The sequence below is a fragment of the Microtus oregoni genome, unplaced genomic scaffold (assembly GCF_018167655.1).
Source record: "Microtus oregoni isolate MIOR12 unplaced genomic scaffold, Mior012 000005F_ref0000423, whole genome shotgun sequence".
Lineage (NCBI taxonomy): Eukaryota > Metazoa > Chordata > Mammalia > Rodentia > Cricetidae > Microtus > Microtus oregoni.
The window spans coordinates 41,740,140-41,765,550 of record NW_024543064.1 but is presented as its reverse complement, the minus strand read 5'-3'; the positions used below and the strand labels follow the sequence as shown (position 1 = coordinate 41,765,550).

The 25,411-nt window shown below is 48.8% G+C and overlaps 1 protein-coding gene across 1 annotated transcript; it reads left to right on the top strand.

Annotated features, from left to right (window-relative positions):
* Window positions 1-255: 255 nt before the first annotated feature.
* Window positions 256-10,749, top strand: Ldlrad1 (low density lipoprotein receptor class A domain containing 1). The gene is made up of 6 exons (XM_041652674.1): window positions 256-414; window positions 753-807; window positions 3,225-3,350; window positions 6,182-6,319; window positions 7,825-7,953; window positions 9,388-10,749. The coding sequence occupies exons 1-6, from the start codon at window positions 379-381 to the stop codon at window positions 9,534-9,536; spliced, it is 633 nt and encodes a 210-aa protein (XP_041508608.1). The 5' UTR covers window positions 256-378; the 3' UTR covers window positions 9,537-10,749.
* The last annotated feature ends 14,662 nt before the right edge of the window (window positions 10,750-25,411 follow it).

Genomic DNA, 25,411 nt, shown 5'->3' with positions numbered 1-25,411 from the left:
TCCTACAGCTTACAATCCTGCAGTCTGTTGATGCCGACGTGAATAGTGTGTTAAGGCCCGGCTCATTTCCTCCACTCACAGTGTGAATGAGGCACCAAGCCCTTTCTCCCTTTCGGAAACACCAGTTTGTCATCTGTGGGATGGGGTGAGGATTCCAACCCCAGGGTATCACTGTCCAACCACAACCCCGGGAAAGGCTTGGTAGGAGAGGGCACCCCTGCCCTTTCCTTCACCACTGGGGAGACAGCCTGGGAGGGGAGTGTCACAGAGGAGGGAACAGCTTTGGCAAAGCCTTTTGCTGTCCCTCCCTACCCCCAGCTGCCCTTGGTGACCAGCCCAAGGACCTACACTGAGCTTTCTTTACCCCGGTTCCTGGACATGAGTGTTGGAGCCTCGAACAAGATCTTCCCCCAGGTAAAAGCTACCGGAGCCTAAAGTGGTTCCTGACCTAGGGACTAGCCTTGGGGTGGAAAGGGCTCTGGGAAGAGGGTGCCCTAGGACCTATGGCCACATTCACCTGCCCTGGGGATTCACTCCCAGTGAGAGTCAAGAGTGCTAATAGGCAGGCAAAGCCCAGGGGTTTCGGGCATTATCCGCAGGACCTGCCGGAGTCAATAGAACAAAGGAGGAGCAGGAACTGGGTAGAAGTCGCCCACTGCTCAGGTGAAAAGTGTGGAAACATGAAGAGGCAGGATGAGTCTGGGCTGTGGGGACCCGCGGTTTGCCCAGTCTGCTTCTGATCTCTTGGGCAGGGAGATGCTGAGATCAACTCTGCTGCTGGAGGGAAAGGCCGCCCTGGAGGGGAAGGTAAGAACAGAGGTGGAAGTCAGGCTGAGTGCTGCAGTCTGCCCCAGGAACTCCCTCCCCTGAAGCTGGTACAGAAGGAGTCCAAAGCTGCTACTACTACAGCACCCTGTCCCAGTGTAGATGGTGATGTTGTCTGCCCAGCCATACCGACAGCCACTTGCTGGCCAGAGCTGTTCATTCTCTCCAGCTACCAGCATTTTCTGAGTGGGTACCATGTGCCTTTTACCTCCTAGGCCACCACACTGAGTCTGTAACACCAAAGACCTCCAAATCCACTTCTGGACCCCATGCTTGATCTGGGTGCCTCTGTTGATCTTAGGATAGAGTAGGTGAGCACCACGCAGTTGTACCTATTATGGTTCCCCTATTCCTGTGTGGCCAGGACCTTCATGAGATAAGGAAGGAGTACAAACATACAGAGTGTCTCTCTGGGCCCCATCTTGGCCCTCCGTTGAGCAAGGAGGAAAAGGGTAGATGCCAAGAATGGTTCTGAAGGGGCTGCCTTGGTTGCCTGGAATCGCAGACCTTGGTTTCAGGACAGCCCCGGGTAAGTCAAGTACTAGAGATAGCTGAAGCTAAGAGAGGTTAGGTAATCAGGCCAAGCTAATACAGCATTGAAAAGGAGGCGGCTAAGCCTCAGGACCTTCCGTGCTCCGTGCTGGTGGCTGTTTCCACGTTGTCATTCGGTGCAGCTGGCAGTAGTTGTGACTTTTCTTCCTTTGCTCGGGTGGGCAGCAGCTAAGGAATTTCTGGCTCTAAAGTGGGCATCTCCGCCCAGGCAAGAGCTCTGCTTGCCGTTCCAGTCCTGCCTGCAACCCCACCTTGCACACAGTGTATACTGCACAAATATTTGAGGAGCAGCCACTTGGCTGGACAGAAGCCTCTCCTGCCCAGTTTAAACACAATCTCCCTGGTAACCCAAGTTTACCCTGTGCTTGTTGGCCACAAAGAAGCAACCAGCTAGGGCTGTAGGATTATAGGTTCTGATGTCCGGTGTGCTTCCTGTCAGCCTGCTGCTCTCTCCTCTACCAGCCCACACCCTCCTGCCTCCATCTTCACTAGCCACCCACCAGCCTCTCCTCCCACCCCCTCTGCCTGGAAAACCTGCTCTCTCTGGGAGGCCTCTGCCCTGCCCCACCTTATAAGTCAGCTGGTTCTCCCTAGGCCCCTGTATCACCCGAAGCTCCTCAGAACCTGGTCCACACTTCCCCAGCCAGCCTGGCATATGACACTGTAGTCAGGTGACTGGAAACACGAGTGGCGTGAATTAAATGACCCAAATCAGAATCCTGCCCTTGTCTTCTGTATCTCTGGTTTGCACACACACACACGGGATCAGGAAGAGCTATGGACCGGCTCCACCCTCCTTCCTGTGATGTCTGACTCTCCAAGTGTAGCCGTGAAGGCAAGGGAAGCTACTCTCATGCCTTCTACAGAGCAAGGCATCCAGGAGGTCCCTGATAATGCTGCTTTGCTTCGTTTTCGTAAACAAGCAAGAATTAGGGGAGTTAAGCCAGTCATAGTGTTTGATGCCATTAATTCCAACACTTGGGAGGTGAAGGCAGGCAGATCTCTCTGAGTTTGAGGCCAGCCTGGTTTACATAGTGAGTTCCAGGACAGCCAGAGCTATATAGTGAGACTTTGTCTTACAAAACAAAACAAAAAGGAATTAGGGGGACCAAGCACAGTTCTAGAGTGTGGGGACATCTGTCAGCTACTTCCATTTCTGCTGTTTCTACAGTGCCTTGACAAGAACTTGGCACATGGCAGGTACACAATGGCATCTGTTGTTTTAGGGTAAGCATTCAACAAACCAGCAAACTACAGAAACCATCATGGTACCACTGAGGCACAGGGAAGTGAGGCATCTCACTTGTGTGGCCCAGCTAGGACCTGAAGGAGCTCGAACTGGACTCCAGGTAGCATTCTGGACAGCACTAGGACAGATTTTAGGTTGGAATTGTGGAGAAGGTCTAGGTTTGAGCATCAGATGGGTATCATGCCTTAGTCCAGCACAGGATGGCTGGGGCCTTTGCTTCTTTGAGCCCCGATTTGTCATCCACAGAAATAAAGGACTTCCATGTAAATAGAAATGACGGCTGTGATAAAGCTGTGGTCATTTCTCTCATGGGACAGACTGGGCGCATTGATGTCTACTGTCCTATCTCCCTGGTCATGAGGATAGACAAGGAAGGATGGGAAGAGGAGACAGCCTCCGTGGAACAGAGGCTAGCCACTGATGGCACTTAATGATGGTGGAGGGCCGGCAGGGCCAGAGTGTCATGGAGGGCTTAGGAATGCTTTCTCTAGCCCTAATGCTCCTTGATGAGGGAGGGCTTCCTGAAGGGCTGGGTGTGGTCCTGGGGGGCCGGTCCTGAGGGGACCCCTGTGCCTCTTCACTGTCTTACCCTCCACAGGCTGTGGCCCCTTCTGCTGCTCACGCCGTGGGGCCTGCCTCTCGGCCTTACTGCTGCTACTGACGGCCATGCTTGCTGCCTTGCTCATCGTGGCCACCATCCTTGGACGTCCACCCCACGGACCAGGTCAGGGTGGCAAGAGGGAGGCATGGAGGCTCAGGGAGCTGGAAGCCCTAGTCCAGCCAGGCTTCTCCCTGAAGTGGCTCCAGTGACCCCTTCAGGTGCAAAGAGAGATAGATACCTGTGCATGTGTGGACACGAGGCTGAGAGGCCTTTCGTACATCCTTGACCTGCATCATTTCAAGATTTCCCATTTGTTTGTTTGTTTATTTATTTATTTATTGTTTTTCAAGACAAGGTCTAACGGCCCTGGCTGTCCTGGAACTCACTCTGTAGACCAGGCTGGCCTCAAACTTAACAGGCCTCTAACTCACAGAGCTCTGTCTGCCTCTACCTCCCAAATTCTGGGATTAAAGGTGTACGCTACCACTGCTGACTTTTACTTATAATTTCTAAATTTTTTTTTTTTTTTGATTTTCAAGACAGGATTTTTCTGTAGTTTTTGGTGCCTGTCCTGGAACTCCCAGAGATCCACCTGCCTCTGCCTTCCAAGTGCTGGGATTAAAGGCATGCGCCACCACCGCCCGGCTAAAATTTATTTTTATGTATATGGGTGTTCTGCCTGCATATCTGTCTGTACACCACATGTGTGCCTGGTGCCCAGGAAGGACAGAAGATGATTGTCAGGCCTCCTGGAACTGTAGTTAACAGATGATTGTGAACCTCTAGGTGGGTGCTGGGAATTGAACCTAGGTCCTCTGGAAGAGCTTTAACAAGTGCTTTTAAGCACCAAGCCATCTCTCCAGACCCCACATGCACTACTGAGAGATCCTGACTCTCTCTGACCCCTGAGCTGGGCCGGAGGCTTCGTCAGCTCCCACAGCTGGTGCATTTCCTATTTCCCTCGTCTGACCGCCCTGGGTGGTGCCCTCAGCCACAGACCAGGTTGTGTCCAGAACTTTCCTGCAGTCTGGCTGCAGAGTGAACCACCCAATGCAACCCCCACCCTCAGGGAGCAGTTTAGAGAACCACATGGGCTTGGTCCAATAAACACTCAAAGGCAGGCCTCCTGGGGGATCAGGAGTCTGGAACCAAGGCTCTCATCCAGTCAGCGTGAGACTTAGGGTGGGAAGCACCGTGGGGAGTGAAAGAGACCTGAGATGGGGAGGGAAATGGAGCTTGTTTAGAAGAGGGTGTCAGGAACAGCATCCCAGGCCTAGGGAACAGCATGTGTGGAGGTCCTGGGGTGGGAAGCTAAGGAGAAGGAAAGACAAGAGGACAGTGGATGTGAGTGGGTGGGGTCAGGTACCCAGGACCTTAAAAACTTCACTTGGGAGGGTGGCCACGTTCCAGGAGCCGAGGGAAGGGACTGTCCCACCCTTCTTCCTTGCTTTCTGAGATATGGCTCCATAGCCAGGCAGGGCCACTGCAAGGGATGACGAGGAAAAGTAAAATCCCAGCATTCCACATGACAGTGCAGAAGGGGGAGCTGCAGCCGTGGGCCTGGGTATGCAAGCGTGTGTGCATGTGTGCGATTTATGTGTATCAGTGCCTGTGTGCATGCAGATGCCTGACTGTGTGTGTGTGTGCGATTGCCCAAGGGCAGGCAGATGTGTGTGCAGGTTCCTGCCTGCTTGTATGCATGTGTGTGTGAGTGTCCGTGTGCACGCAGATGTCTGTCTGCTTGTGTTTACATGTGTGTGTGTGTGTGTAAATGCCCATATGTTGTTGAGTGGGTTTTTTTTTTTTTTGACTCTTTACTCTTTGGGGGCCCACCATCCAGCTCCCAAATACATGGAGACTTATTCCTTTTTTCTTTTTCTTTTTTAGGTGATATTTTTCTTTTTATTTATCTGTTTGTTTTAAAGAAGAGAACAAACTCTTTTTCATTATACATACCCAATCCAAGTTACCACTCCCATTCCCTCCACTTACCCTCCCACCCCACCCCCACCCAGTCCTCAGAGAGCGTAAGGCACATTGTTTTGGGGAAGGTTCAAGGCCCTCCCTACTATATCTAGGCTGAACCATCCAAAGAGAATAGGTTCCCGAAAAGCCAGTACAAGCAGTAGGGATGAATCCTGGTGCCAATTCCAGTGGCCCTTCAGTCTGCCCCAGCCATGCAACTGTCAACCACATTCAGAGAGACTAGTTTGGTCCTATGCTTGTTCCTTCCCAGTCTGGCTGGAGTTGGTGAGCTCCTATTAACTCAGGTACCTGTTTCAGTGAGTGAACCCATTCTTACACATGTGCCCAGAGGCACAGGTTATGGCTTCCATCTCCCTAGTTTCTCCTTTAAATCTTGGGGCTGCCTCTAGGGGTGAGTGTCTCTCTTCTGGTAGGGTTTAGGCATACCTCTTCTCAGGAGTACTTGGAGGAACAGTAAGAATACGGAAGTTTGCAGACTTTTTAAGGTATACCCAGATGCAAGGGATTGTGACATTTTTGTCCCCAGTCACCACAGACATACAATTTGCAACAAGCTAAACTGGTTCCAGGAGATCCACCATTAATGGCCACGTGAATGATGGCACACTGCCCTCAATGCTTCCTGCGTGACCAAACCAGTGAGTGAACTGCTCTGCACACTGTGCAATCCACAGTATGTTGTCCCCGACATTCCATATACACCTGGGGCTAGGCTCTGACCTTGATTTTGTAGACAAAGGACCTAGGGAGCCAAGTCACCTGTTCCTGCCATGATGTGGCAGTGGCAGAGTAGCAGCTTCAACCCCAGAGATGCCATGGAGTTGAGGGTCTGCCTCCCCGCTCCCCGCCCAGGCCTTCCGGTGATCAAAAGTGCTCACTAGGGGACCTTGTGCAGGGTCCACCTTGCCCCTCTCAAGGCTGCCTTTGTGAGCATCCCCTTCGCTCCAGGGCCTCTCTTGCCCCTACAGAGACCCAGTCCTGTGTGACGTTGACCAACAGGACGGGCTTCTTATGCCATGACCGAAGGCATTGCATCCCAGCCCACGGGGTGTGTGATGGCGTTCGCACCTGTCCCCACGGTGAGGATGAGGATGAAAGCTTGTGCCGTGAGTACCCCCTCAGTTCCGTGTCCCTGTTCATCTCCCCTACAGCTGCTTTAACTCTGTTTACAGCCCTGTGGAGCTTTCTCAGGCACCACCTCTGTGTCCCCATGCCTAGTCAAGGCCTTCTGCTGTACACTGAGGGATCATTCACCATCCTCTCACTCCTCAGCCTCTGTGGCCATCCTTCAAGGCAGAGTTCACGAGCTGCCTCTTCCTGGAAGCCTTCCCTGAGTCCTGCTGGGAGTCAACAATTCTTTTTTTTTTAATATTTATTTATATATTGTGTATACAACATTCCTTCCATGTATGCTTGCATGCCAGAAGAGGACAACAGACCTCATTACAGCTAGTTGTGAGCCACCATGTGGTTGCTGAGAATTGAACTCAGGACCTCTGGAAGAGCAGACAGTGTTCTTAACCTCTGAGAGATCTCTCCAGCCCCTCAACAGTTCTTCTTTAGGCTCCTACAGACCCTGCCTCCCTGCCTTGACCCTAGTCACATTGGCATCACACCGGCCACTTCCGTCAGGCTGTGACTGCCTCTGGCAATCTGTTCCAGTTCATGGGACGAGGGTATTCAGAACAGCTTGCCGGATGACTGAGCAAGTGAATGAATGAACCGGAAGGCCCCATGCCTTAAAACACTTGCTTTTAGGAGCGAGGAGCCTGGCTGTGTGGAATAAACATGAAGCGTGAATGAGCGAGGAGACGCGCAGCAGGGAGAAAGCTGTGAGCTGGAGGCAGCGGTTGGGACTCTAAAGAATCGTTTAGCTCAAATCCAAGAGTGCTGGTATACACTGTAATCTCACCACTTAGGAAGTGGATGCAGGAGGATCAGGAGTTCAGGGCCTCCTTGGTTACACCACAAGTTTCAGGCCAACCTGGGCTACGGTGACGCCTTTCTCAATAATAACAGAAGTGCAGCTCCAGTAAGCCCAACAGGGACTCCCCAGCCCCCGCTTAAATGCTTCTATGCCGGGGGCATTCGCTACATGAGGCTGTCCCGGGTCTGTGAGAATTTCTGTCTCTCTGTGCACTATCACCTGACGTAGAAGCCACTTTGGAACTCTGGGGCCCAGTGTAAGGAATCTGGGTTCTGCCTGCTACATCCTGATGAGACAAGGCTTCCTGGCGGGAAGGAACTTGACCCCGAGTTGAAGGGGTCAAGCAGGGGTGGCTAGGAGGACTTCTGCAGTGGTGGCACATGCGGTGCTGAGGGTGGGGGCATACACAAGACCGAGGGTGGGGACATACCAGGGCTAGGCAGGGAATGAAGATGCTCCCCAGGCCTCTGGCCACCTGGCAGAAGGTACACAGAGCAAGAACATTCTACTCCTTGGACCCGACCTTCTTCCTGGAAGGCCTCCTGCGCCCTTTCCAGAATGGATGGGGAGACCCTGGCTGCACTGCCTGCCTGGTTGGATAGAGGGATCCTGCTGCAGATGGCACATGGCTGAGGTACTGTGGTCAGAGGTGAACTGTGTTTTGCCCCTCTCGCCCCTCTCTAGGAGATGTGCCCCGGAGCCTCCCCAGCTTTCTCCTGGCCCACTGTGGAGACTCAGCCTCCTGGATCTACTCGGACCAGAGATGTGATGGTATTAACAACTGTGGGGACTGCTCAGACGAACTGAGCCCAGGTGGGGGTCTGGGCACGGGTGGGCGGGGCAGAGGGCGGGACGGGGGGGGGGCACTCCGGGTCCCCTGTATGCTCTTCCTGCCTCCTGGAAAGAGGCTTCCCACTCCCGCTTGGACTCCTCTGGATAAAGAAGCTGGGTATGAGAGACCCTCCTGTGGAGGGGCTTGCCTCCAGGACACTGGCAGGACACTAGAGCACAGAGGGGGACTGAGCAGACACTGCCCTACCTTTTCGGATCCGAGCCTTCTGTCCTGGGTCCCTCCCAGCAACCCTGTGAGAAGGGCAGGGCAGGACTCATGGCCCCAATTCATAGTTGGGCGATCCCAAGCCTCAAGAAGGGAGCAGCCCCCATAGGAAGGGAATGTGGAGTCGAGTCCAGAGCCAGGACAAGGGGGGTGCCCTAGCCCTCCCTAGAGCCTTCCCCCAGGACAGGGAGGTGCTCCAGTCAGGTACACGTGTGCACACAACAAATACATGGAAGTAGGAAGTCTTAAGGTAGGCGCTGAAGACGCAGCTCAGTTGGTAGACTGCCTGGCCAGTGTGCATGAAGCCCGGGGTTGATGCCCAGCACCACATAAGTGAGACACGGTAGTCCATTTCTATAATGCCAATACTCTAAGAGCAGAGGCAGGAGGATCAGAACTGCAAGGTCATCTTTGGCTATAGAGTTGAGGAGTTGAAGGCCAGCTTGAGACCCTGTCTCAAAAGACAAAAGGTGAAGAGCAATCGAGGAAGACATTGTAGACCGTATATGATCACATAAAGGTACATGCATCCATCCATGTTTGTATGTGTCTGTGTGTACACACATGAGCACACATCCTATCCCCAGTGTTAAATCAACAAACATGTTCTGATCACTGTTGAGGGAGGCCTGTGCCAGGTTCCGGGAGGGGATACTCAGGAGCCAGACATATCTCTGGACACATCATGTTGGGGCCAAAAGGAAGTGCCAGAGCCCTGGAGGAATCCACGGACTTCTCAGAAAAGGCTTCCCAAGTGGAGCTGTTGAGAACAGGGCCAACAGTCAGGGATGGTGTGTGCAGAGGAATGCTTGAGCCACAGGCACAGGGCAAAAGACAGAAGAGTGAGGGACCCCCAGGGCATCCAAGGGGTCGCTAAGGCAGGAGTCAGGGTGAAACTGGAAGCTGAGCTGGGGAAGCGGGATCTAAGTGTTCATTAATGTCTGAGCTCAGCCTTGTTTCTTTTACTCAACAACTGAGCAGATGAAAACAGAGGCTTAGACAGGGCAAGCAGGTCTCACAGCCTAGGCGTGGTACCCTTCAAATCTCTGCCACAGGGAGACCGGGCACACAGTCGCCCCGCACTAGATGGCCTACGGCTGCAGGAGCTATGGCATGTTGCGGGTTGAGACCTAGTGTAAGCTGAGCCCAGGACCAACAGCTGCTTCTTCCTCTGGCTCTTGTCTCCCCAGTAACCACGTGTCCACCTTGTGGCCCCGGCTGGTGGCGCTGCACTCCTACCGTCTTCAAGTACTGCAGCTGTATCCCCAGGGTTCTGTGCCGGGACCGTGTGCAGCACTGCTCTGATTGGTCAGACGAGTATGCCTGTTCTGGACCCTGAGAGAGCGCCCCTCTGCAGCGTGGAGGCTGGCACCAGGAACCTTACACCAGAGCGTCAAACCCTAGGCTACAAGGGAGGGAAGGAGCCTTTGACGTCATCCAGCGACATCTCCCCATTGTCTCTAAACAGGAATTAGCCTTTTCGGTTCTAGTGTCTCAGCCTCTACTTGAGCACCTCCACTAACAAGGAGCTCACTACCATGTTAGAAAGCTTCTAACAATGAGGTACTCACCATCATTTTAAGCCCGTCGATGGGACCACTCAGAGGGAATATGCTCCTTGGCTCCAGGGCAGGCCGGAAGGTCCCAGTCTTATCACCGTTTGGAGAGACAGACAAAAGTGTGACTTAAATGTCAAGCAGAGGCGTTTAGCCCCCATGGATAGAAAACGAAGTACACACATTTACCATCCATTCTGTGCTGGGGTGGCCAAAGCACAGGCATATGTGGAAAGAAAAGATTGTCACTTCATAATAAGAGTTCCGGAGACTCAGAAGAGCCAGAGAAAATCAATTTAGTTTATAATCTTGTAAGGCATCAGCCCAGAATGTCAGGTTTGCCCCGTGAGTACAGAGAGCGTCTATAAACCCTAATGCATGACCCTCCCTCCCTTTCGTGACTAATCGCGAGGGCACCGTCTCTTGGGCCATCGTGGTCCCACCTGTCCTTCTTCCCACCTGTCCCTCTCTCCTCTGCATTTGTCTTTTTCTCAACAAAAACCTTGCACATGTTCATCTGTTTTACATCCTGTCTATTTTAAGACTTATCTGATGTGTGCAGGCAAGCTTGGCTATGAGTAATTTTTTATCCTAAACTTCTAGTATGGATGTAGGGTAACTTAGCAGAGTTTGGGTAGGGGTATGAAGACTAGCAGGCATTAGCAGAGGGCCAGCATCTTCTGTTCAGTTTGTGCTGGACCTCAGTTGGCTCAAGGCATCTTCGAAATGAATCATCAGATTTTCCATGGGGTGGGGGCAGACATAGTAGTGGTCAGAGTGTTGGATCAATACACAGTATCTCAGTTCATCCCATAGGTGGTGGGGGTAACACAGGGGAGATTAAGTCAGGAATGTGGGCTGCTTTAAGAGTATTAAAAAAACCTGTCTCTTGCCAGACAGTGGTGGCACATGCCTCTGATCCCAACACTCAGGAGGCAGAATCTCTGAGTTCAGAGCCAGTCTGGTCGAGGATAGCCATGGCTACACAGTCTCGAAAACCCAAATAAAATAAAAATAAAAGCTGTCTCTTGGTGTCTTAGGAGGTAGTGAGCTAAGGGCTTCCTGTGTAAGCGCGATGTCCTGGGGTTGGTTTTCGGCAGTCACATGCAAGGCAGGTGTGGGGTGACAGATGTGTGCAGAGACAGGCAAGCCCTGGGGACTGACTGGCCATCAGTCGACCTGATGAACTCTGGTTCAGTGGGAGACCCTTTCTCAAGGAAGAAGGTGGAGTTACAGTGAGATGGCTCAGCAGGAAAAGGCTCCCGCTGCCAAGCCTGATAACCTGGGTTTGATTCCGAGGCCCCACAAGGAGAGAACAAACAAAGAGAGACAAACAGGGGCCTGTCCTCTGCTGACGTGTGCCTCCACACAGCTCACACAAAATAAAATAAACGGAATTATAAATAATGATTAACAAAGACACCCCATGTCAACTTCTGGCCTTCATATGTGCATGCACGGATGGACACACACACAAATATATACACACGCACCACACACAATAATTAAAACCTGTCAGAAAAAAGCAATGCAGCTTGCTGAAGACTGTGGCATGGAGGACAGGGCAGATGGGATAGCGTGACATTTGTGGACCCCGTCACTGTTGTGCCACCTCAGGAGATCTATGAAGGATGACCGATCCAAATAGAGGCCCAAGCAGGGCCTTGGAGAGGACGCAGCCCAGTAGGAGGCAGGGAAAGGTGGAACAGGGCATGGGCAGGGCTGTACCTGGCTGCTGGAGGAGCTTGGTAGGCTTAGTGCCTGGAGTGTGCAGAGCAGCCTTGGGGCTGGCTTTGGAGAGGGGTCATGGCTTCAAGGCCGCAATTTGTTTTCAGAGGAAGAATACATTGGATTTCTTCATGTGAAGAGGACTTTAAAGAAGGCTGGGGAATAAGGATCCAGCCCAGGCTACTGCGCAGGCTCACTGAGAGGAGCTACATTTGTAAAGGTTTATGTGGAAGACTGGGATGCCCTGATGGACCTGTGGCTCTCATGAGCATCAGTGGTGGGGGTCTGTGAGCATCTCACCCTGTCACTGTAGTCCCTGGAAGCCCCTGTCAGCCTATCTCAACCTTCTCACTCTGTCTCCACCCGACCGACCGCGACTCCTGTGCCTGGTATAGCTGCTCACACTGCCCAGAGGCACAGAGAGATGGAGTTGCTTGCCTAAAATCACACAGCGAGGAGTTCCAGTTTCTCAGGCCCTATTCCGGAGGCTGCTGTAACCCTCCTGAAACCTCGCTCTCTCAGCCAGGAGGGAAAGTGGAACCTGGCAGGGGCCACAGAACATGTGCCGGAGGTGGCTGCTTCCTTTCTTGTTTATTGGTCCTTCCCTTCATAAAGGAGAAGGGTGCCATAGCCACCACCCAAACAATTCTCTGTAAGATATTCCAGGAAGATACAGGCCTGGGGCCTGGGCCAAGCTGACCCGCCCCTGGCGCCAGGCCGCAAAACAGCCAGAAGAGACAACTCAGCAGCCAGTGCCAATATTTGCCCTGGCCCCGCCTCCCCTGGCCCCAGCCCCAAGATCAAGGCTCTAAAGACAACAGGTTCTTTGCTGTGCAAACACGAAGGGCTAGATGAATGGAACTGAAAGTGGCTCCAGCTGGGCCCCAGGGTTTGGGTTGAAATCGCCTCTGGGTTAGCCGGCCGCCATCTCTGTTTGCTGGGGCTCTGCTTTCATCCTTAAGCTCACAGAACTACACTGGCTAGAGCCAGCAAGAGGCTCAGGCAGGCTTCCGACAAAAGAGGACACTGCCTCCCAGAGAGGACAGGGATTGGCCGCATGGCCCGGTGACTGACATGGGGTTCTGACGCCACACTAATTCCAGAAACTCACACACACACACACACACACACACACACACACACACACACACACGGGGGCAGGACAGGAGATCCTGTCTCAAAAACTTGAACACACATAGTAAAAATAGCTAATGATTAATGATAAGTTATAACTTCAAAACTTTTGCATTTGGGAACTCTCTCTCTCTCTCTTCCCTTCTTTCCCTCTTTCCCTCCTCTCCCTCTTTTCCTCTCTCCCTCCCTTCCGAAACACAATCTTGCCATGTTGCTTTGTCTGGCCTTAAGCTCACAGTCTTCCTGACTCAGCCCCTCAATGATGAACCTGAGGTTGGTCAGGTGGCTCAGGGAGATAAACGTGCTTGTTGCCAAGTCTGAAGATCTTAGTTCGATCCCTAGATCTCATGTGGTAGAAGGTGAGAACTGATTCAAACTAAACGTCCCCTGCTCTCAGAGTTTGAGAGCATGAGCCTGTACGCGTGCATGCAGTAGCCTGTGCGTGTGCACACACGTGCACACAAATAAGTAAGTAAGACACTAAAGAATTGTCAGTTTATAATAAAAATGTATTTGTAGCCGGGCAGTGGTGGCACATATCTTTAATTTCAACACTCAGGAGGCAGAGGCAGGCAGATCTCTGATCTCTGTGAACTCGAGGCCAGCCTGGTCTCGAAAACAAAAAAAAAAAAAGTATTTGTAACAGTTCAAACAGAAAACATTTTATGAAGTACTATAAGAATAGTGTTCGGGTATGTGTGAAAAAAGCTTTATAAGAAAAGTTTAAACTTTTAAAAATGTTAATGTATGTATAGTTGTTCCTGTAGAAGTCGTTCACCTCCCTGATTTGGTAGATTCCTAGGTATCTTTCTGAAGCTATTGTAAATGAGGTGGGGTTTTTTCCCCAATTTTTTTTTCTTGGCAAGTTTGATATTAGCATACAGAAAAGCTACTGGCTTTGTTTCTTTGCTGAGAGTGTTTATTGGATATGGGAGTTTTAGGACTGGTGGTAGTCTTTAACATATAGAACCATGTCACCTGGGCCACTTTTACTTTTTCCTCCCCTGGTGGGAACCTTTTGTTCCTTTCTCTTGTCTTACCCATCTAGCTAAAGACTTTGAACTCTGTATTAGATAGGAGTGAAGAGAATGAACACTCTAGTTTGGCTCCAGATCTGGGGAGAACAAACTTCTCAACTTTTTCACCATTGAGAACAATACACAGTTTTCCTCAGACTGAGACATAGTCCTCCTTTTCCTTTATCCTGAAGGGATGGAGAAACTTTGCTGAAGAACTTTTCTGCATCAATTGAGGCAATCGTGTGACTTTTCTTTACATTTCTTTATTTTGTATGTGTGTGTGGAGGTCAAAAGGCTTCAAGGAATCTAACTCAGGTCATCAAGGCTTAGCAGCAGGTGCCTTTATCCGCTTAGCCATCTTGCTGGCCCTGGTGATGTGGTTTCTGTCCTTACATCTATTTATGTGCTGAATTGCACTTATACTGATTTGTGTGTGTTGAATCAAACTTACATCCTTGTAATGAAGCCAATTTGGTCATGGTGTATAATCTTACTGTGGCCTTGAATTTGGTTTACAAAGATTTCTTTGAGAATTCATTGTCGATGTTCCTCAGGGACATTAGTCTATAGTTTGTTGTTGTTATATCCATATCTGGCTTTGGTGCCAGGGCATTACTGGCTTTGCAGAACTAGGGTTCCAGATGGTTGTGAGCTGCCATGTAGGTGCCGGAGCTGAAGCCAGGTCCTCTGCTGAGCCGTCTCCAGCCTCTGTTAGAAGATTTACTACTATCTCAGTCTCACTGAGTGCCGCATGTTCGTTTACATACCTGTTCTTACTTATGAAGCTTTAGGGGTGACTCTGTGTCTAGGAATTTATTCATTTCTACGAGATTTCCCAGGTTTTTAAAAACAAAGTTATATAAACATTCTCTAATCATATCTCTGTCTCACTGAATCTGTAGTAATCTTTCCTTTTTACCTCTGTTTTTATTAGTTTAGATCTGCTCTGTCTTTGATTTGTTTGGGTTTGTTCATCTGATTTATTTTCCTATTTAACTTTTATTACATTTATTTAGTGTGGTGCATGTGTGTGTTCTTTCCTTCTATTACAAGGGTCCTGGGGACTGAACTCAGGATGTCAGGCTTGGTGACAAGTGCCTCTGCCCCTTGAGCCATCTCTGTGGCCCTCCCATTTCCTTTCTTGCCTCTGGCCTTTATTATTTCTTGCTATGCACTGTTTTTGAGTTGAGCTTCTTCTTGTTTTTGTAGGACCTTGAGTTGCACTGAAATTAACTTGAGATGGTTCTGGTTTTTATAAGATTTTTCTGATTCTCTAGCTAGAAGCTTTCCTGTGAGAACTGTCTTGGCTATATCCCAAAGGTTTTGTACTTTTGTTTTCACTGGATTCTAAGAGCTTTTAAATGTTTCCCTGATTTCTTCATTGACTCTTGTTATTCAAGAGTATTTTCGTCCAGTTTCCATGTATCTGTGTAATTTCTCTAGCTCTTCTCTGTTGTGTAATATTACTTTAACTATATAAAGATGTGTTACATTTGTTTATGCTGTATTTGTTTAATGATGTAAGGATGTGTGTTTAATTATGTAAAGAGGTGTTGCATCTGTTTCACCTTGCCTGCCTAAGGCATCTGATTGGTCTAATAAAACTGAATAGCCAATAGCTAGGCAGGAGCTGGATAGGTGGGGCTGCCAGGCAGAGAGAATAATTAGGAGGAGAACACTGGGCTCAAGAGAGAAAGAGAGAGACTCCTGGGGGCAGAAGCCAAGCAGCCACCAGACAGACAGACATAGAGAAGCAGTGAAAGTAAGACATACAGAATTAAGAAAGGTAATAAGCCCCAAGGCAAAAGGTAGATAAAGAGAAACAGGTTAAGTTAAAAGAGTTAGCCAGAAGCCCGGTGGTGGTGGTGGTGGCGGCGGCGCACGCCTTTAATCCCAGCACTCAGGAGGCAGAGGCAGGCGGATCTCTGTGAGTTTGAGACCAGCCTGGTCTACAAGAGCTAGTTCCAGGACAGGCTCCAAAACCACAGAGAAACCCTGTCTCGAAAAACCAAAGGAAAAAAAAAAAAAGAGCTAGCCAGAAATGAGCCTAAATGATGTCAAGCATTCAAAACTAACGGTAAGTCTCCCTGTCATGATTTGGGAGCTAGCTGGTGACACAAAAGAAAAAGCTTGTGTCCATTTCTCAATCAATTCCTAATTTTACCACACTGTGATTTTTATACTATGCAAGAGATCATCTCCATTCTTTCCACTAGTAAAGGGTAGTTGGCTTGGGAGGTGGTCTACTGTAGAGCTGGTCACAAGACTGCTGAGAATATGTGTTCTGTATCCCTTCAAGATGACCAGAGAAACCTGGTGTGAGGCTGCCAAGCTTGGAGGGAGCCTGAAGATCCCACCCCTAGCTGAGGATTGAATTGCCTGCCTACCAGCCCTGCCAAAGAGCCTCCCTGCCTTCGGCACTTCTAAACATGAGGAGCTGGCTTCCTCTGACAGCTGTAACTCTGGGACACTGATTCTACTCAGTTTTCAGTGATTAGGTCCAGATCCAGAAAACGCATCTGCTCCCTCTGTTCCTGGAGAGCATTCCTCTGCAAACTGGCGACCGTCTCTCCAGAGACATTTCAAGCTGCATGGTCCCAAAGCGTTAAACAAGCCTGGGAGCAGAGCTGGACACGGTGCCCTTCTTTCATCTTGGCTTCCTCTCGTTCCTGATGAGCTCTTGTCAAGCTGGCACGGCCACTGCTATCCTGAAAGGTAAGGACAAACGCTACTGGCGCTCTCTGAAGGGTAGAGACTGCTTTCTTCTAGGGCTCGTTCCCTATAGCATACCCACATGGGTATGCTCAGTCTTTCTGACGTTAAAACAGCCCCTAGGTTCTCCCAGGTTCTCTTCTGATCACCTTTTCGACTTCCAGTCCAATTGTCTGTTTCCGCCTCCCTTGCCCTTTCTGCGCAGAAGCCAGAGCTGAGCACTCCCGCCATCGCGATGATTCGTTCCTTCTGTCTCTATGACGGTGCACTGTGCTGTTTCCCTGTTTGAGCATTTCTTCTCCCTTCTCCATCCTCTGCTTCCCTGTAAGTACTGCCTCCCCTAGGGCCCCGTCCTTAGCCATCTGCGTGTCACCGTCTATTTGAGGGCTTCCTTTCCTTCCTTTGGAATATGATGACTGCCGGTCTTCTGCCCGGACTGTGGAGAAAAACTCACCTCCAAACTAACAATGGCCGACGAACAACTCCAGGCTTTTTCTGCCTGATTTTATTCTCACGTCTGGCTTCTGCTCAATCTCTCTTCCAGGCTCGTTGCTCTTAATTAAGGGATCTATGTCTGGTGCTGCATCCTCCCAGCTCCCGCGCGGCACTCCGCAGCTGTGGTGTCTGTCTATTCTGGCTCCTCACCAGCGAGTAGAGAGCCATCCTGGCAGCAGGTGCTTCACCAATACACATGGAGTGAATGAACACGTCCTCTCGTGCATCCCCCTGCCTCAGCTCACTTCAGCTTCAGAGGTGCCCTTCTGAAACACAGATCCCTGTTCATAGGCTAAAAGCGTCAGTGTTCGGGGATCTCCAAGCCCTTTCCTGAAAGCGGTCCTTGCTGACCGCCCTGCCTTAATCAGGGCTACTCTTCTCCGCTCCCCTCAGCTCAGCCCACCCGTAGCTCCCTTGGGCTTTCCTTGTGGGACTGCTATCACTAGTTTCCACACTCTATATAGCCCTGAAGGCCTGGCTCCCCTCCTTCGTGATTTGCTAGCTCATATTCATCCCTCAAACCCACTTGGGCATCGTTTTCATTTGGGAAACATTCTCGCCTCCCAGGTCTTGATGACCCGTTCTAACATCTTGCCGTGGACTAACAGTTCCCAAAGCATGCAGAAATCACAGCACTGGCTGCATTCAGCTGAATGTGGAAAGTCACTTCTGTTTCTCACTTGAGGGCAGGAATTGTAGGCTCTGCCTACTCGGCCACTCTAGGTGCCCAATAATTGTAAAGGGGGTGACCATACTAGTCAGGTTTCTCCAGAGAAGCAGACGGGGGGAGGGGAGTATCTCTGTGGTAGTTCTCTGTCTGTCTGTCTACCTACATTTTCTACCTCTACATACATATCTGAGATACTTCCTTTAACAAACTGGACTGTGCAGACAGGGGGGCTAGCCAGTCTGAAGTCTTTAGGGCAGGCCATCAGGCTGCAAGTCTCCCTTCTTTTTTTAAAAAAAAAATACGTATTTATTTATTATGTATATAATATTCTGTCTGTGTGTATGCCTGCAGGCCAGAAGAGGGCACCAGACCTCATTACAGATGGTTGTGAGCCACCATGTGGTTGCTAGGAATTGAACTCAGGACCTTTGGAAGAGCAGGCAATGCTCTTAACCACTGAGCCATCTTTCCAGCCCAAGCCTCCCTTCTTTAAGGGGCCTCAGTCTTATCTTTCAAAGATGGTTAGCATGGCATACATATTTTGAAGGGTAATCTGTTTTACTCAAATTTACTAATTTCAACATTAAGCTCCTATTTTTAAAAAGGGCTGATATTTAGGAAATATATGTATAATATATACATAAATACATATAAAATGTTTTTAAAATATATAACAACAATTTGAAAAAGAGGCCATAAATTTGAAAGGGAATAAAGAGACGTACATGGGAGAGATTGGAGGTAGGAAAGAGAAAAGGAAAATGACGGAATTCTAATCTCAAAAAAACAAAAAACCAGGGCTGGAGATGTAGCTCAGTGTAAGTGCTTGCTTACTGTGTGAAGCCCTAAATGTCACCCTTAGTAACAACATATTGTCACAGTGGCATGCAGGCTGGTGTGTGACCACATCCGGGCACCATACCTGAGTCATCTTGACATGAGATTGGCAACCATGACGAACCTTAGCTTCCCTGTCCATAAAATAAATATCGCGTCCTAGGACCCTACAAAGAACTCAGGAACTCAGGATCGGCAATTATCTGGGTTTGGCTTGCTCGTCCACTCAAATCCATCATTTGGTGTCTGCAATTCCGCCAAGGAAGTTCACGGTTAACTACTTTTTTTTTTTTTGTTTTTCGAGACAGGGTTTCTCTGTAGCTTTGGAGCCTGTCCTGGAACTCCCTTTGTAGACCAGGCTGGCCTCGAGCCCACAGAGATCTGCCTGTCTCTGCCTCCAGAGTGCTGGGATTAAAGGCGTGCGCCACCACCGCCTGGCTCACGGTTAACTACTTTCTACAGATAAGGAGACCGAGATTTACTGAGTAGCAGGAGAATGGACGAGACTGGATTCTCTGATTCCCAGCCTAGTGCTAATCCGCCTGGACTCTGAAGGATCATCTTTGACACCTGGGAGAGAGGAAACCGACAGAAGCAGGAGCTGACCTCACTAGTTAGTGTTTGTCTGTTATTGTGTCTAAGTGTGCGAGTGCAGGCATGTGTATGACGTGGTGTCCCTGTGGAGGCCAAAGAACGGCTCAGAGGAATCAGTTCTATCCTGTCACCTTGTGGGATCCAGGGTTCAAACTCGGGTCCCAGTTCGGCACACAAGCACCCCCGCCCAGTGAGCCATCGTGCCAGCCCATCCTAGGAACTGCTGGATGTAATTTCTCTTTCCCAGGAGACAGAGTGCAAGCATAGCCAGGCCTTAACACCTGGTGGATTAAGAATTACTAACTTGAAGCCTGCAGTGGTAGTACACGCCTTTAATCCCAGCACTTGGGAGGCAGAGGCAGGCAGATCTCTGTGAGTTCAAGGCCAGCCTGGTTTATAAGAGCTAGTTCCAGGACAGGCTCCAAAGCTACAGAGAAACCCTGTCTCGAAAAAAACCAAACAACAAGAAAAAAAAATACATGTCAGTTTATGCTGCTCTGCTCTTGAATATGCTTTAACACAAATTATGGAAAGCAGGGGTTGGAGGTGGCAGAGTAGTTAAGAGTATGTGTTCTTCTGTTCTTCTAGAGAACCTGAGTTCAGTTGGCAACACCCACATCAGGTGGTTCACAAACACCTCTAACTCCATCACCCTTCCCTGGCCTCTACAAGGCACCAGGAGTGTGTGCAGTACACATTCATACATGCAGGCAAATAATCATACACCTAAAGAAATCAATCTTTCTTTAGGAGACTGGAATCTCAAAAGACAAATTCCAAATGGGTTTCCCTTCCCTCCATAACATGCACTCACACAACACATATGCAAACACATACACAAGATACAATAATACAAAAATCAAATTAAAAATAAAAACAAATAGGAAATAACCAGAAAGAAAATTTAAGATAAAAAAGAATTGACTAGGGCTGGAGAGATGGCTCAGAGGGTAAGAGCACTGGCTGCTCCTCCAGAGGTCCAGAGTTCAATTCCCAGCAACCACATGGTGGCTCACAATCATCTGTAATGAGACCTGGTGCCTTCCTTGCCAGTAGTACATTGTATGCTTAATAAATAAATAAATAAATCTTTAAAAAAAAATTGACTAGGCTGTGGAGCCACATGCCTTCCAGCACTCAAGAGGCAGAAGTAGGTAGATTTCTGAGTTAGAGGCCAGCCTGGTCTACAGAGCAACTTCCAGGGCAGTCAGTGCAACATAAGAAACCCTGTTTTAAAAAGCAAAACAAAATGCTTATCCTAAGAGCCAGGGATATATAGTTCAATGATAAAAACATTTGCCTGACCAGCCTGGTCTACAGAGCTAGTTCCAGGACAGGCTCCAAAGCCACAGAGAAACCCTGTCTCGAAAAAGAAAAAAAAAAAATTTGCCTGGCACACACAAGGCCCCAGTGATCCTTTGCACTAGGAAGTTTAAAAAAAAAAAAAAAAGACTGAACCTCCCACATTGGACAAACACAAATGAATGACCCTAGCCATATTATACTGCTCATAATGCTTTTATACCAGAGTAGGATGTTGATTGCATGAACTAAGGGGACACTGAGCAGGCAGTGATGAGAACACTACCTGCAAGCTGGCCATAAATTCTTGCCCTTTTCCTCATCTCCATAAATTAAAGCCTAGGCTCTCACTTGAAAGACAAAATGAATTGTTCAGGTCACAAGAAATAGCTGTTTAAAGAATTTATCGGCAAAGAAAAAAATGGAAGAAAGGATTTTTAAAAAGGAAGGTTTTTTTTGTTTTTGTTTTTGTTTTTTTTTTTTTTTTGAGACAGGGTTTCTCTGTATAGACCTGACTGTCCTGGAACTGACTCTGTAGATCAGGCTAGCCTTGAACTCAGAGATCTACTAGCCTCTGCCTCCCGAGTGCTGGGAATTAAGGTGTGAATCACCATCACAGGGCTTAAAAAAAAAAAGCAACTCTTAAACCAGGTGTTGTGATCACACCTTTAATCCCAGCATTTAGGAGGCAGAGGCAGGCAGATCTCTGAGTTTGAGGCCAGCCTGGTACATAAAGTGAGTTCCAGGATAGTCAGGGCTACACAGAGAAACCCTGTCTCAAAAAACAAAACACAACAACAAAAAGGAACTTTAAAAGTACACTAAGAAGGCCGGGCAGTGCTGGCGCATGCCTTTAATCCCAGCACTAGGGAGGCAGAGGCAGGTGGATCTTTGTGAGTTTGAGGCTAGCCTGGTCTACTAGAGCTAGTTTCAGGACAGGCTCCAAAGCTACAGAGAAACCCTGTCTCGAAAGAAAAAAGTACACTATGCAGGCTGGAGAAATGGCTCAGAGGTTAAGAGCACTGGCTGCTCTTCCGGAGGTCCTGAGTTCAATTCACAGCAACCACATGGTGGCTCACAACCATCTGTAATGAGATCTGGTGCCCTCTTCTGGCCTGCACCATGCATGCAGACAGAACACTGTATACATAATTAATAAATCTTTTAAAAAAGTACACTATGCTTTGGAGTAGTTCTCAGGGGTCATTCTGAGGGTAAATATGGAAGGAAGCTCTGCCTTCCAAAGCAAGCACACAGGTGAGATATTTGTGATGTTCCAGCTGTCACTGTGATCAGCGCTGACCACAGGCAATAATGTGGCGGTGCCGCTGTGTATTTTGGGTGGGGTCATTAAACTAGGCTCAGTTATGCTGTTTGCAGAATGATTTATTGGTACTAAGAATTTGGTGAGGCATGCTACTGTTTGTCTAAACGGCATCTTAAAAACAACTTTTAAAGCTGGGCGATGGTGGCGCACACCTTTAATCCCAGCACTCGGGAGGCAGAGGCAGGCGGATCTCTGTGAGTTCGAGACCAGCCTGGTCTACAGAGCTAGTTCCAGGACAGGCTCCAAAACCACAGAGAAACCCTGTCTCGAAAAACCAAAAAAAAAAACAAAAAACAAAAAAACAAAAAAACTTTTAAATATTTATTTTAAAATAGGCAAGTGTGTGTGTGTGTGTGTGTATACGCATACACATGCACACGTTTCTGTGTCGGTCTGTCTGTTCTGTGAGTGTAGGCGCTGAGGCCACAGGCATCAGATTCCTTTGGAACTCAAGTTCCAGACAGGAATGAGTTGCCCAGTATGGTGCTAGGAACCAAACTCCAATCCTCTGTGAGAGCAGTACAGTTTTAGCCACCGGGAAATCTCCCCAGCCCCACCAATGACATTTCAAAACTCAATTTTATGTGCCCAAAACCCAAAGTGCAGGGCTGGAGAGATGGCTCACTGGTTAAGAGCACTGCCTGTTCTTCCAAAGGTCCTGAGTTCAGTTCCCAGGAACCACATGGTGGCTCACAACCATTTGATTTGAGATCTGGCGCCCTCTTCTGGCCTGCAAGCATACATGCAGACAGAATACGGCGAATACTGTATACATAATAATAAGTCTTTAAAAAAAACCCCAAAGTGCACTGTGCTGGTCACAGCATAAGGGATAAACAACGTAAGTAAGGAGGATGCACTTGGCTCAAATGCTCTGTGGTGGTGTGTGGTGGAGCAAAGGGGAGCCAGGGAGGAGACCTCACCTTTGTAATAAATACCCCCTCTCTGTCAGTAAAGCTCCTGGAGCCCAAGCTGGCCTTGAAGTTGAACTCACTACACAGTTGAGGATGACCTCAAGCTTCTGATCTTCCTGCGTCTAACCCCTGAGTACATGAATCACAGGCATTTCCACATTCAGTCCCTGTTATGTGGTGCTGGGGCTTGAACCCAGGCTTCCACTTATGCTAGTCAAGCCTTCTACCAACTGAGCCACATCTCAGTACCAGTTTTCTGCGTTAGCTCCCAACACCCAAAATACCTGTGGTAAACAAACTCAAAGAAGAAAGGCTGAGAGTGGGCATGGTGCCACAGGCTTGTGATGCCTGCATTTGGGAGGCTGGAACAAGAGGGCTGTTTGGGGTCAGTCCTAACTACGCGCATATCAAGTTCTAGGCAAGTATGGATTACACAGTAAGACTGTCTTAAAGACAAAACAGAAAAGGGTTAGCTAAATGGCTCATTGGGCAAAATACTTTTGGTGTAGGCCTGATGACCCAAGTTGTCCTCTCTTCTCCATGTGCATACACACACACACACACACACACACACACACACACACACAATTTTTTCCCCAAGGGAGGATTTATTAATTGCTTAACAGAGCTTTTAGGCCTGTGGCAAGGCCAGATATTCCACATACAAGAGCAGAGTCCAGACCCAAATAGGCCCCTGGACCTTAGCAGAACTGACTCCATGATGAAAGGGCCATTCAGGCTATAAAACTCAGCACATAGAGAGCACCACCTTCCAAAACTAAAACAAAGACCTAATCCATCAAAACCCACATGTAGCGGCGTAAACGAATGCAGACAGATTGTAAAAATATATATAGTTTTAATGTAGAAATAGACTTACAGAACCACCGTTCCTGCGGAGACCAGGAAAGCAGAAGAGACAGCTCGGAGCACGCTCGCCAAATTCATAGGCAGACACCAGCCCGAGGCGAACACGCCCCCCAAGGGGCGGGACCCATCCCTACATCTCCCCTTTTTGGGACTTGGCTGCAAGATGACCAAAAAAAGGAGAAACAACGGTCGTGCCAAAAAGGGCCGCGGCCATGTGCAGCCAATTCGCTGCACTAACTGCGCCCGCTGTGTGCCCAAGAGCTGGCTTACCAGGAATGATCTTAACCTGCGTCTGTCTGGAGTGGGAGAATCATGGCGACTCCCTGACTCAGCTTCTTTCTCCCAGCATTCCGTTCTGTTTACTCCGCCTACCTAAGGGTTGGCCTATCAAATGGGTCTAGGCAGTTTCTTTATTAATAAAAAATCACTCCCACATCACCCACAGTTCTGGGAAAGTCTATAAATGTACTACATTTTCTTTGTGCCTTCTGTAGTTCCACTTCTGGCTAACTTTTCTTGTTAACTGAAGTGTGTTAATCTAGAACATGGGTTTTGAGCTTAAAAGCTCACCCTGAAGCCGGGTAGAGGTAGTACACACTTTTAATCCCAGCACTTGGGAGGCAGAGGCAGGCAGATCTCAGTGTGTTCGAGGCCAGCCTGGTCTACAGAGTGAGATTTAGGATAGCCAGGACTGTTACACAGAGAAACCCTGTCTCAAAAAACCAAAAACCAAAGGAAAGAAAAGCTCACCCTGAGAAAGGCTCCGTGCTACACTGGGATCCTGAACACCTACTGTAGTTCCCAGCCAGCTAAGGAAGACTTTCTATTGGCTTGGATCCATGTCCGAGCAGTTTTCTCTGGTGGCTTCCCCACAACACTTGAGATGAAAACTGCTTGGCTCAACTGTTACAAAGAAAGCATTCCAACCCCGACCTATTAGACAAAAACCCACAAATGGGTTGGATAATCCATTGACAAGATGAATACTCTCATGATCCAGTCACCTCCCAAAGCCCACTTGTGAGCACCATGGCTTTGGGAAATAAGCCTTCAACACCTGAACTTTTGGGTACATTTCAGATCCTAAGCTTAGGGGCTGGAGAGATGGCTCAATGGTTAAGAGTACTGACTGCTCTTCCAGAGGACCTGGGTTCAATTCCCAGCACCCACATGGCAGCTCACAACTGTCTGAAGATCCAGTTGCAGGGGATCTGACACCTTCACACCCATGAACATAAAATAAAGTTAAATAAACCATAAAATTTTTTTAAAAAGATCCTAAGCTTAGTGTGGTGGTGCCCACCAATAATCCCAAGCTGAACTACATAGTGAGACATAGTGTCTCCAAACAGCAAGACAAAAAAACAGCCTCCTTCAGACCTGCTCAAGCTGACCCTTTTTTTTTTTCTCCCGAGACAGGGATTTTCTGTGTAGCTTTGGTGGTACTAGAACTCGCTATGTAGACCAGGCTGACCTGCCTTGGCTTCCCGCATGCTGGGATTAAAGCAGTGTGTCACTACCCCCAGCAAACTGTTGCTTGTTAAGCTGCCTCAACTGCACAGTCCTTACAAGGGTGCCTGCTTCTTAACAAGTGCCCCCAGGTGTCAGGTGTGGTGGCACACACCCACACTCTGGCTAATCTGCCAGTCACCTGTCTTTGTAAACAAAAATGTATTGGCAGGCAGTCGTATTTATTTACTATGTATAGCTGATATTTGTAACAAAATTCCTGTGGCCTGAAAAACCTACAATATTTATCACTGGGTCTTTTCCAGTAGGTCTTAAGATGGAAAAGCTTCTGTCTTGTTACTTCCAAGGCTGCTATAAGTCACTGGGATCTTGATGAATACCCTCAATGGCTAGGACTTCTATAAATGTTAACTACTGTTGAGAGTAAATGTAACAAAATGGACTTTGCAGCCAACTAGACAGGAGTGTAAACCCTAACTTCCACTTGTAAGCTCTGTGACATTAAACATGACACTTAACTAGAGGTTGAATGTTCTTGGCTCTACATTTCAGCTAGTTTCATTTCTGCTTGCTATGAGGCTAGCGC